Source organism: Marmota monax, unplaced genomic scaffold, assembly GCF_021218885.2.
Source record: "Marmota monax isolate L192 unplaced genomic scaffold, Marmota_monax_Labrador192_F-V1.1 WCK01_AAM20220418_F8-fsc00055, whole genome shotgun sequence".
NCBI lineage: Eukaryota > Metazoa > Chordata > Mammalia > Rodentia > Sciuridae > Marmota > Marmota monax.
In genome coordinates, this window is record NW_026695205.1 from 550,999 (window position 1) to 565,029 (window position 14,031).

At 32.8% G+C, this 14,031-nt stretch overlaps 1 protein-coding gene and 1 pseudogene across 12 annotated transcripts in view; one reads left to right on the forward strand and one right to left on the reverse strand.

The window, feature by feature from the left end:
• Window positions 1-14,031, reverse strand: part of Cep350 (centrosomal protein 350) — a 163,335-nt gene that overhangs the window by 92,354 nt on the left and 56,950 nt on the right. For all 12 annotated transcript variants that reach the window (XM_058574457.1, XM_058574453.1, XM_058574455.1 and 9 more), the window contains 4 exons: window positions 10,850-11,910; window positions 9,916-10,066; window positions 7,845-8,017; window positions 1,109-1,295 (listed from right to left, as the gene is read on the reverse strand). In XM_058574457.1, coding sequence (XP_058430440.1) covers window positions 1,109-1,295; window positions 7,845-8,017; window positions 9,916-10,066; window positions 10,850-11,910 — 1,572 coding nt within the window. The remainder of the gene's footprint in view (window positions 1-1,108; window positions 1,296-7,844; window positions 8,018-9,915; window positions 10,067-10,849; window positions 11,911-14,031) is intronic.
• Window positions 8,301-8,491, forward strand: LOC124083364 (small nuclear ribonucleoprotein G-like; annotated as a pseudogene).

Sequence of the window (14,031 nt, forward strand, 5' to 3'; positions counted from 1 at the left end):
ATACATTACTTTCTTTTCCAACATAAGCTTTAACAAGCTATGATTTATTTATTTATTCAACAATCATTACACTGAATCAATGACTATGAACACTCCCCTAACTGCTAGATTTATAATAGTGCAAGTACAATCCCCGAGTACAATCCATGCCCTGAATAAAATGGAAAAGGGGCCTCTTGATTAAACTGGCACTTAATTCCTCTGTAATGTATATTATGATTCATTGTAGTGAAAGTAATGTTTTCTAGAATCAACATTATATAACAATAAAAATATTGTATGTAAATGTATGTAAAGTCATATTAAAAAATTGTCTGAAAATGTGTTTGAAACAAGAACTGAAGGTTATTTGTAATCAACAGGCTAAGCATATATAACATTAAAAAGTAGGAAATAAAAACAAGAGTAGGCAAACTCCATAATCACTATAAAAATAAGTTTTCAAGAATCTGCTTGAAGGGCTAAAGCTATAGCTCAGTTGGTAGAGTGCCTGCCTTGCATGCCCAAGGTCCTGGGTTCGATTTCCAGCACCAAAAAAAAAAAAAAAAAAAATCTGTTTGAGTGAGCTAATAAACTGAATAGGAGAAAAAACGTTTATAGGAAGAACTAATTCCAACAATGAGACCAAAAGGATGCTAAAGAATTGGTTGTGCTGAAAGAGTAGAATACAGTTTGGAAACAAAATCTGTACGGAAAGAAATGAGATTCTTTATGGAAATCCAAAGGAAATACTTAAGTAAAATTAGATTCTTGGGTTGGTTTATGGGACAACTAACCTTTCAAAGCACCCAAGAAAGGAAGATGCTTAGGTCAAAAGACTTCACCAGAAACACAGTGGCAATGGCTTTCAGAACAGAAAGATGAGCTGTGCTTGAGGCACAGACTTCCTGAACAAGAGGTTTTTAACAGTTTAAGTGAGAGATGACCATACCCTAAAATCTAATCTAGAGCTATGAACAAAGTTTTTTCAGAACTACAGAATTTTATAGGAGCTCAGACATGCACAGTTAACTACTAAGGTGAAATTAATCAAATGAAAATTTTGAATATCAATGATATTTTAACTTTATTATAATTGGATTACAGTATAAAGCACACATTACTTTACCTCACAGAATGCCCAGAAAGTTCTTCCAAAGTGCTATCAACGTCAAGAGTTTGCTCATAATCTTTAGCAGAGAGTTTGCTATTGGTCCCAGATTTCTTTCCTTGATGGGAACCACGTTCTGAACTAGACTGTACTTTTTCCTCATCAATAAGTGTGTTTTGAACAGTTCCAGTGAATGAATCCAACCCTGTAAAGTAAATTTCTTATAAAGTTGATACCCAATATGAGTTACCAAAGAGATATAACTGATAGATAGATTTCAATAAAGTAATTAAAAATTACAAGCAGGAATACTTAAAAATTGTCTTATATTTAAAATGTTTTCCTTTATCTAAAATAGAATAACCATCCTTTTGCTTCTATTTAATGAAAGTAAAATGTCTTCCATTAATATATTCTACCTGCTATTAATAAGTTGTTCTTTGCTTATCTAATACTAAAAGATAAGTATATTAAACAAATAACCACAAAGAAGTTTTTTAAGGATAAAATTCAGAGCTGGGAGAAAATCAGTAGCAAGTGCCAAATGAATTACACAATTCCTTTGAAAAACTTCATGGCAAGAACAATGTACACAAAAACTAAAAATAATCTTATTGGGATATATCTTATAGAGACTATTGAAATAACAAAAATCATGCATGATAGTCAATGCTTAACTTTATAACCTTATTTTAACATGTATTTCCAACACAGACTAATAAATCTAATTACATAAATAATAGTAATTTGAGCTATTTAAAATGCACTTCATATATATTACTTTATTGCTGTTAAACATCTCATAAAGTAGGTATTATATACCCAATTTCTAATGAGGTAACTAGAGATCTACAAGTCTTAAAAATAATTGCTTAAGGATGCAAAAGACGTACACCCAGGCTTCCTCATATGAGTTTATGCACTGTTCACTTAAATGGTAATGTTTAAATAGCAGCCTGGGAAAATTTTCTGATTACTTTTTTTTTAAAGCAAAATATAGAATTGTATGTATATTTTAGCAGCAGCTAATTTTTTTTAATGTATATAATTAAAAAATCAAAAGAAAGTACAGAAGTGCGGGGGTAGGGGTAGGCTATACACCAATGTTCACAGCAGCATTATTCCAATAGCCAAAAGATAAAAGCAACACAATTGTCCTTCACTAGGTGAGTGAATAAAGATAAGATACAACCATATAATGGAATATTATTCAGCTTTAAAAAGGAAGGACATTCTGACACAGGCTACCACACAGGTGAAATCTGAAGACATTATGCTAAGTGAAACCAGCCAGTCACAGAAGGACAAATACCATACAATTCCACTTGTATGAGATAGCGAGAACTGGCAAACTCAAGAACAGGAAATAGAAAAGTTGTTACCAGGGGTTGGGGAAAAAGGAGAATGAGAGTTACCATATAACAGATACAGATTTTCAGTTTGGAAAAATAAAAACTTTTTAGAGATGGTTGGTGGTGATGGTTGCACTATAGTGCAGTATGAATGCTCTTAATGACACAGAATAGTACATTTAAAGTTGAATTATTCAAGGGATTACTAATCAATTAGAAAGGACTCTAAAGTCTATAATCTCTAGGCTAGAAGCAAACTATTAATACTGGTTATGTTTAATTTTTCTATAGTAAAGATGTATTGTTTTAATAAAAACATTACTCATTTAATACTACTCTTTGAAAATAAATACAGAATGTAAAAACTGTTACTGATTTTAAACAACCAAAAACTGTATATAATATGATGTTTTAAACAAGAAAGACTTCAATTCCTACTGATGAAAATGCATGAAAAGAAAATGTTTACACTTACATTAAAAGACTGCCAAATGAAAGTACATTTACATGCCAGGCACAGTGATGCACACCTGTAGTCCCAGCAGCTTGGGAGGCTGAGGCAGGAGGATTATGAGTTGAAAACCAGCCTCAGCAACTTAGCAAGGCCCTGAGCAACTTCACAAGACCCTGTCTCTAGATAAAATATTAAAAAGGAAGATGTAGCTTGGTGGTAAAGCAACACTGGGTTCAATCCCCAGCACAAAAAACAAAGAAAGAAAGTACATTTACATAACTCAAAGTTCATTAAAATAAGTTTCTTCTTAGTATTACCACCCAAACCTACCAACCACACTGGGTAAGGATTTTTCGCACAAGCATGCAGATACTCTTTTTCACCACAAAGAGGAGTATTCATAATAAAAATTACAGAGATTTTAGAACTTCAGGGACAAAGGAGAAGCTACATTTAAGATGTTGCAGTGGAAAAGGAGATATATTCAGGTCTTATGGTATTGTGAAAAGGGACTGGGGTTATCTAAAAGCCACAAATCACTGTATTTTATCTGTTATTTTATTTTAGATTATAATTTTTAAAAAATCTACATTGATTCCTCTCACTTATACTCATTTATACTCAACATATCATTTTAAAGATGCATGGCATACTGTCGTAGACAGTAGACAGGATTTGGGAATCAAAAGTCAGAATCTGGGTTTTGCTAATAATGCATTAGTGATCTTAGGTGAGACACTAACAGCAATGCATAACAACTGCAAAATAAAACAATTGAGCAAGGTCAGCATTTCCCAAACCTTTCCAGCTGAATTCTAAAGCTATGCAATAATGAAGGAAGAAAGGACCCTTGTCAAATAAATTTGGAAAATACTTCACAGTATAGCCCCATCCTTATTCTAAAATCAAGAAATACAGACTTTAAACTATACTACAGAGCTACAGTAACAAAAACGACATGGTATTGGTGCCAAAATAGATTTGTGGACCAATAGTACAGAATAGAGGACACAGAGACAACTCACATAGACACAGTTATCTCATACGATAAAAAGGTGCCAAAAACATTCAGTGAAGAAAGACAGCCTATTCATCAAACAGTGCTGGCAAAACTGGAAATCCATATTTAGCAAAATGAAATTAAACCTCTATCTCTCATCCTGCACAAAAATCAACTCAAAGTGGATCAAAGACTCAGGCTCTAAACAGAGACCCTGCCACTAACAGAAGAAAAAGCAAGCCCAATCTTTACCTTGTCGGCCTAGGATCTAACTTCCTTAACAAGATCCCTGAAGCACAAGAAATAAAATCAAGAATCAATAAATGGGATGGATTTAAATTAAAAAAGCTTCTCCTCAGCAAAGGAAATAATCAATAATGTGAGAAAAGAGCCTACAGATTGGGAGAAAATCTTTATCACATGCCACTCCAATAAAGCATTAATCTCTAGGATATATAAAGAACTCAAAAAACTTAACACCAAAAAAACAAATAACCCAATAAATGGGCTAAGGAAGGACTCAAACAGAAAAGACACTTCAAAGAAGAAATACAATCGATCAACAAATATATGAAAAAGTGTTCAACGTCTTTAGCAATAAGAGAAATCAAAACTACACAAAGATTTCATCTCACGCCAGTCGGAATGGCAATCATCAAGAATACAGGCAATAATAAATGTTTTGCAAGGATATGGGGGGAAAGGTATATTCATACATTGCTGGTGGGACTGCAAATTTTGGTACAACCACTATGGAAAGCAGTATGGAGATTCCTCAGAAAACTTGGAATGGAACCACCCTGATATCCCACTCCTCGGTTTATATGAAAGGACATTAAATCAGCATACTACAGTAATACAGCCACATCAATGTTTATAGCAGCTCAATTCACAATAGCTGAACAACGGAACCAAACTAGGTGTCCTTCAACAGATGAATGGACAAAGAAAATGTGGTATATATATTCAATGGACTATTACTCAGCTTTAAAGAAGAATGAACATATGGCATTTGCCAGTAAATGGAGTTGAAGAATATCATGCTAAGCAAAATACACTAATCCCAAAAAACCAAAGGCCGAATGTTTTCTCTAATATGTGAGTGCTAAATCCCAATATGGGGTGTGGGGGGGGCATTAGAGAAGAATAGAGTTACCTTAGATTAGGTAGAGGAAAGTAAAGGGAGGTAAGGTGAGGAGAGTGGAGATAAGAACAGTAGTAGAACAAAACAGACATTATATGTATGTATATATGAGACTGCATGACCAATGTGATTCTACAACATGTACACTCAGAAAAATGAGAAATTATATCCCACCTATGTATGATATATCAAAGTGCATAAGTGTATTCTACTGTCAAGTATAACTAATTAAAACAAATTTAAAAACTAAATTTAAAAAAAAAGAAAAGAAATACTACTCTAAAGGCATTCCCAAATTTATGGAACCATGAAGCTCTTTTACTCTTGGAACATGTATGAAAGACCCTTGTATCTCATGAGAAAATACAGACTTCAGTAAATGCTAGTGAAATAATGTCTAAAGGTCTTACTAAAGACTCTCAGAACAGTTAGAATACCTAAGAGAATTATATCAATGACTAAGAAACAAATTCTTCTACCACTCTCAATGTGGTATAGCAGCTCAATTCTCAAGTTGGAAGTATAAATTGGCTCTAAATTTTTGAGCCAATTCTCAAGTTGGAAGTATAAATTGGCTCTAAATTTTTGAAAAGCTATTTGGCAAAAAACAGCCAAATTTTAAACATGGATATGTTCTTTGCTCCATTATCTGACTTTTGGGATTCTGCCCTATAGAAAATAACTAGACTAATGCATAAAAGTATATTCATAAGGATATCAAAACCAGCAGTTTTTACAATGGAAAAAAACAAAACAACCTAAATATCCAGCAATATTAAGTAAATTAAAATATTCAAATAACAGAACACTAGGTAGTATTAACAAATGATAATCCCTATTTATTAACAGAGAAAGACATCTAAGAATAAAATAAAAATGAGATCCCATGCATGTAAAATTTCCTATTTATGAATGCCCACAAATTTTCTGGAAAGATTCTTATTTAAAATGTTAACATTTCACACCCATGAAGATGTTTATGATCAAAAAGCAGAAAATAACAAGTATTGGCATGAATGTGCAGAAATTTTAACATCTATTAACATTTTATAACCCTTATCAATGATGAAATGTGACACGGTTAAAGGTACTATGAAAAACTGCATGGGTAGTTTCTAAAAAATTAAAAAGAATTTCCATCTGATCCAGCAATTCCACATTTTGGTGTGTGTACACACACACACACACAAAAAAAAAAAAAAAACCTGAAAGCAAGGACTCAAACAGATATCTGTTCAAAGCAATATCATTCACAATAATAAAAAGGGAAAAACCCAAACATCCAAGAACAGATAAATGGATAAACAAAATGGGGTTTATACATATGACAGAATATTAATCAACCTTAAAAAGGAAGAAAATTCTGATATATGCTACAACAAGGATAAACCCTGAACACATTATGTTAAGTGAAAAAGCTATATAAAAAAGAACAAATATTGTATAATTCCACTTATATTAAGTACCACACATATACTGTCACAGAGACAGAAAATAGAACAGTGCTTGCCAAAGGTTGTGGAAGGAGGAAGAGAGAGAGATTGTTTAACGGACAATATGAGAAGATGAAAAATTCTAAAGATAGTGGTAGTTGCAGGACTGAATGTGTATTATATGTCTCTGAACTGAGCACTGAAACAGTTAAAATGATAAATTTTATATATGTTTTGCTACAATAAAATAAAATGTTAACATTATTTATCTCTAGGTGCAGAGATTACTGATGATTTTTTATTTTCAAATATAGTTTTCCATATTGACTGGTTTCTTCCTCGTATGCCTACCCTCCTCAGTTTTAACTCAATAAATTATCTTTGCAATTACAAAATGTTCTAGAAGCAAAACCATTCCCTCACTTGAGGCCATCCTGTGAGTTTAAGGCTTTTGCATAATCCAGCATCTCATCATTGGTAGTCCTACAGAACAAATTAGTCAACAGTAGAACTGAGGGCACTGAAGGGTATCTCCATCACTTCAAAATGTTTACTGAAAAAGGGAAGGGAAGGCGGGGAGTGGGGTAATGAGAGGAGGGAATGGAGAAATTATATTCCATGCTTTTATAATTAATGATAAAATGAATCCTAACATTATGTATAGCTAAAAAAATCTAAAAATGCCAGGGGGCTAGCTACTGTGCTCAGTACTGGAACACACACATTAACTCTGATACTTTCATGAGAGCTTCAGGAGGCCATGAAATATCTATTAAAATTTTATAGATAAGGGAATGTGAAAGAAATGTGAAGATTATGTTTAATGATACTCAGATATGAACGTGATATACCATTAAAAAACATGATGATACTATTAAAAGCAGTTGCAAAGCAGTAGTATCTGCATTCATTTTTTAAATAAAGATGTATGGGTGTGGTTTTATGTATATATTAGAAAAATAGGCACCAAAATGTTTAATGGTAATTGTCTCTGAACTGAATGATCAGGGAGAATTTGTACTTCTTGAATGAGTGATCATGTATTCCTTTATTATTAAGATAAAGGGGCTGGGGGTATAGCTCAGTGGTAGTGTGCTTGCCTAGCATGAATGAGGTGTTGGGTTCGATCCTTAGCACCACACAAAAACAAATAAAATAAAGGTATTGTGTCCATCCAAACACACACACACAAAAAAAAAAAAAAAAAATTAAAAAGAGAAAAAGATGTTTACTGTTATAGATCAAAAGGCATTACTTTACGTATTAAGCTACTACCTTATCATAAATTCCTCCAACTTCTTATGAAATCAAATCATAATGTAGGTCACTACCAAAAATTCATATACAATCCCCATGTAGAATTCCACTTACATTCCATCTTTTCTTTTTTTCCTTTCTTTCCTTTAGAAGAAGTAGATGAACGAGATGATGCAACAGACTGGGCTCCAGATGAATGCTGGGAAGTAACTTCAACAGAGGAAAGATCATAGGCAGACTTTCTGCTACGATGGTCCTCCTGAGTGCCTATATTGCTGCCACCAATACTGTCAAAGAAAAAGTAATAGAAAAAATATGAGATCTGAGGGAGGCCACAAATTCTTCTTCAAAGCAGCTCTAAGACTATTGAATAGACACCTATGGGGAAAGCTCACCCTCTTTTTTTTTTTTTTTTATATTTTTTTAGTTGTAGATGGACACAGTACCTTTATTTTGTTTACTTTTATGTGGTGCTGGGGATAGAACCCAGGCCTCACGCATGCTAGGAGAGCGCTCTACCACTGAGCCACAACCCTGGCCCAAGCTCACCCTCTTAAGTTAAAAAAACGTATGAACAAGAAAGTTATTTTGAAATTAAATAGTGGCAGACATATCCAAGGAATATTGTGAGAATTTGATCCTTTTATCAATCTTGTGATAAATGAATGTGCAGAAATGGAAACTAGTGAGCAACACAACAATACTGGAATTTTTTTGTAATACAAGAAAATAGGATCATCCTGTTAGAAGCCTGGAAATAAGTATTATAAAAATGGCTGTTAAGCAGAGAAATCCATGTCCACTCTCCAAAAGAAGTATTTTATTATGATGTAAAAATAAGGTTATGTACTGTTTGTTAAGAAAACTTTTTATAATCATCAAAAAAAATGAAAAAGAAAAGAAAAACTGAAGATATTCAAAACTCTACTTAATCACTAGAATTGAACTACAATAAAAAATGGCTTCCACTTCACTTTTTTTTTTCATTATTATCCTAAGCCAGATTGCTCCCCATGATTCAATCTGAGAAAAACCTGAGATGAGTTTACTGAAGTCAAAACGTACAATTTTATAAGTCATAACTACTTGCCCTCTGATAATATAAGAGAATAATTTAATGTGTTCTATTTTAACCTGGAAATAAAATACATCAAATCATGTCAATTGGTAACATTAAATGTCACAGTCCTTTAAAAGTTTTTATTTAAAAAATTAATCTTTTGGGGCTGGGATTGTAGCTCAGTGGTAGAGCGCTTGCCTAGCACGGGCGGGACTCAGGTTCGATCCTCAGCACCACGTAAAAATAAAGGCATTGTGTTGTGTCCATCTACACCTAAAGAAAGTAAATAAATATTTTTTTAAAAAATTAATCTTTTATTTATTTATTTATTTTTACTCATTGATAGACCTTTAATTTACATGATAACAAAATTAAGGAGAAAATTCTTTCCAGCAAAGTCTCTATTCACATACAGTTATTTAACCTCTGTACTTCAGATTCCTCTCTAAAATAGGGAAACTAACAATAATACTTACTATATCAGGCTATTATAAAAATGAGTTAACAAAGTTAATGTCCTCAATTCTCCCAGTATCTTGGGCATTAAGAGCTCGATAATTAACAGATATTATAATCAGTTCAAACTTTTCCAAAGCTTTACAAAATTTTATATATTATCCCAGGTTTTAAAAAAAATTACTCTTACATACGGATCATGAAGTATCTATATGATGTCCCTCAATTCTACCATAGAAAACCATTTCTTAAGCTTCTTCTATTAGTATACCACAATACAGTTTCTCAGTACTATCCTCTACTGAGATTTGATGACCTAAACATGGTTTACTATACATCAGGCCCTGTTTTAATACTTTGAATTTCACTGAATCCTCGTAACAACTCTGTGAGGCAGGCAGGTACTATTATTTTCTATTTTAACAAGAAGGAATTTGAGAAATAGAAATATTAAGTAATATGATCAAATAAATACAAGCAATTAATAATCCAGAGAGTCAAGATTTAAACCTAGGCAGTCTGAATACAGATATAGAGTACACAAAATTACACTATACTACATAGATTCTGTATTTATCTTTCAAAAAGCAAAATTTGACCAATATTCAGATCAAAGTTCTCATTTGTATATTTTTTTCACCCTTCAGACTTTATTTGATATTGTCATACTTAGGCTCAAGAGATGATTTTTTTTCTGTCAAAGTCCCACTCCCTGGAGAGGAAACAAAATCATCTTCATAAGAAACACTGCTTAGAGGGGTTGTAGTGACATTCAAAGGCCGCGATGCTGATGTTCCTCTATCTAATCTGTCTTCAAACCCTGTCAAAAGTAATAATTGATGCATAAAAATCAAAATTTAAAAATTCTAAGCAAAGTATTTCATGACATAGAGATTAATAATATGGATTTAGGGACAGTTTAGTTTGCTTTTACTAAAGCTTCTTTTCCATTTAATTTTTTTTTACCTAATAATTACATTTTTATTAAGAAAATTTTCAAACATACATAATAAATTAGCATAATGGAACCAGTGTTTGGGAGTGCAAATATATAGCCAGATTACTATTCAAAATCTGACTACTATTAAAATTCATTTTGATAAACAGTAATAAAGTTGTTTTCATCTCAGAAATGTTACCACATTGCCCCTCTGAACTCTTGACCACTATATTCCAAGGATTCACAAGTTACTATATATAGAAAACATTTTTATTCAAGTATGTAAATATGACCACAGAAAACCAAGTATATACTTGAATATATGCCAAGTCTCTACCATCATCTATGAATTTCTCTAAACTAGATCCACAAATTCCACAAATATCAGATATTGTTTTATGACAATTAAAAAACAGAATATTAAATATTCTAGTGTATTAAATATTAAGTATTCTAGTTTAAATATTAAATATTCTAGTTGAAGTTTGCAGATAATTTAACAGACAATAAGATGGATTATAAATCTCCATTATCCTTGTAATAAACAATGTAATAATGTAATAAACAATGAAGAATGTGTACTTAAGTATATTATCTTGTATAAAAATTATGAAATAATTTAAAAAACACAAAGATGGTACAAGTCCTTCATATTTTTCTCACCTTTTCCATATAACTGATATGATTTGGTAAAAATATTAATGACACTATGTGGACTTCCCTTTGCTAATTCTTCCCATGGTCCTTTGCTTTGTGTACTACCTATGTGTCCCAAAAGTGGCAAGAATTTCTCAGCTTCCTTCTGAAACTCTTTGATGGGTTCATAAGTATTTCTTTCTCCAGCACAAAATTCCTTTTCTTTTAAGATTTCTGCCACCTTTAAAAGGGGCCGTCCATCCCGGACTCCCTCCTCTTCAGAAAAACTACCCTCACTAAGAAGAGGCCCTTCACTGACTGAGTCTGTGCTGGAACAAAGAGACATTTTGGCTTTTTCTTGAGAACAGGTTTGCAGATCAGAGATAGGAGAGTCAGTCTGCCTCTTACACAATTGTGCCAGCAGCCCTCCTGGTTTGGGATCAGCGGATCTTATTCTGAAGCTTGATATGGCACTCTGAGGTCGTATCATCTCAGGAAGCTTTTTAAATTCACTAAGGTTGCCTACACCAGGAAGATCATCATCAAAAGTTGTATGAGATACACAGGTTCCTAGCATCTTTTGAATTCGGGCAGAAAAAACATCTTCGGTATCCTCTTTCACAGGTGGACTTTGAGCCTTTGTCCAAGGTCCATCTTCTTGAGGTGCTTGCTGCACTTCACACTCAGTGTTCCACACTGACCCATAGTTAATGTTGGCCCCAGCCAATTTCTTGGCTTCACTTTCAATCCTGCTAGACAAAGAAGCAGCTGTTGCTTTCAAAGCTTCAATACGATCCAGTTTACTCTTATACTGGCTGGCACTAGGTTTTAACAAGGCATCTGGATGAGCAGCTGGTGAGGTCAGATATGGTTGAGGTGTAAAACTTAATGGTCCTGAAGTCATATTATGATTCTTCCTGGCTGGTAAAATAGACTCAAAATCCTTATGCAAAATTCCTACATGTTCTAGATTTAAGAGATGGGAAAGTAAATTTCCAGCTGTTCCAACAAGAGGTTGTGGTTGGGAATTATGAATCCGTGGGCTCAATCTGTCAGGCTGCATCCATGTAGGTTCTATCAAGTCTCTTCTGGAAATCAGAGTCACAATATGTTAGTTAACACAGCAACTAATAACTAAACTACCTTTTTGTTGTTGTTGCAGTGCTGGGGATCAAACCCATGGCTTCATGTATGCTAAGCAAGCCCTCTGTCATACAGCTACACCCCCAGTCCAAACCACCATTTTAAAAGAAGTTTTGGGTTTTTTTCTGATTATAAGAGTAGGGCATACTGGGGGAAAAAAAAGTAGAAAGTACAAAAAAGTTAAAGATCACTCACAGCTAACTAAACAAAGAGTTACTATAAATAGTTCATTTAGATTTATATCCTTCCAAACATTTTTCTATGTGTATGTTGTGTTTTGGCTGGTATTATTTGCACACACAAAAAATGAAATTTCACCATCCATACTGTTTTGCAATCTTAGTTGTATTTTTCAACTAAGATACCACTTTTTAAAAATTATTTATTAAAGAGAAGGCATTAAAATCTTGAAAATGAATTTCTTTACATCCCTGGCTCTATCTTATCCTTTGAAAATGTTATACAAAAGAGAAATGCTTAAGAGTGCTAAATATTAATGTAGACATTATATAGATTATTCCAATCAATAAACATTTACTAAAAGCTGACTACTGATGTTTAACATTGTGCTTACAAAAAAAAATGAGATGATTACAACCAACTTCTAAAAAATTAATGAACATCAAGGAACTAAATGAAAAACTGTGAGTTCCAATAATAAATATACAATATAGGGTCAGGTGTCCATAAAGTCCAGAAACAGAAGAAAGATATCCTAACCAACATAATATGCATCCACCTATGTTTCCAGGCTATACACGCTCCCTGTATATTAAGGGAAACTACAGAGAAATTAAAGATGAATGTCAACTGTTAAGAAGATTTTGTTTAAGAGTCTTGTAGTTTACTTTTGAATGATGATAATAAGACATACTTATCAAATTTGCAGAAGACAGAAAACCTGGAAGCATGGCCTCCTCAACAAATGATCAAACTACTATTCAAAGTTATTTGTAAAGGCTGCAAATTTAGACTAAACTAATATGGAGAAATGTACACTTCCACAGTTGGACTAAAAAACATCTGGAAGAGGGTAACCAAGGTAATATCAACCAAGGTGATAAAGGAAATGGAAATCATGTCAAGCAGGTTCTGGTGGGAAGTTACAGCAGTTTTGCATACTCAAGGGCTGTCAATAAGAACTGAATGAAGGAATATTATAGCACAGATTTTATGCTATCATATATAAAGTATTATAAATGCAAAATGTGAAGTTATTAGTGTCTAAGCTAAGCTGCTAACAACAGGAATACAAAGGCGGCTATAATACAAAAGACATCAATGAATAAAAATCCAAGAGTTTAAAATTAAAATTTTTATTCATTGATGTCTTTTGCATTATAACCGCCTTTGTATTCCTGTTGTTAGCAACTTAGCTTAGACACTAATAACTTAGCTTAGACACTAATAATTTCACTAATGCCAGTTTTATGGTGATATACTGATTGTGGAGGAAAAAAGGAAAACAAAAATGAATATATTTAATCCAGTTAAGAATTAATCCTGGCTGGAGAGGTGGCTGCGTTGGTGGAGTGCTGGCCTAGAATGCACAAAGTTCTGGGTTCAATCCTAAGCACCACATATAATAAATAATGAAATAAATATCTAAAATAATAATAATAATAATTAATCCTTATTCTGGGATCTCAAGACATAACATGGATGACAGACTAATAAATGAACAGCTAAAATTACAGATGTCATAAGTACTAAGATAAAGACAAAGTTCAGTAAGATAAAGATAAGGGAGCAAGTAGTTCTGCTAGACAAGGAAAGTAACTTTTGAACTGGTTCTTCCAGGTGTTCAATCTCAGGTATATAACCTGGTAGAAGCAAATTAGCAAACAAAAATGATGGAACATAAAGAGCAATGAAAATAAATGACATAATTTTAAGTATATAATAAATTCACTTTAACCATGAAGATAAATTTAAGCAATTAATAGGAATGAAGAATCTCAGAAATGGATAGTGAAGAAGTGGAGGCAATAGGTTAAGACACTATAGGTTGAAGAAGTCTGGTATTAAAAGAAAAAAGAAACAAGAGGCAAATTTATAAACATGTA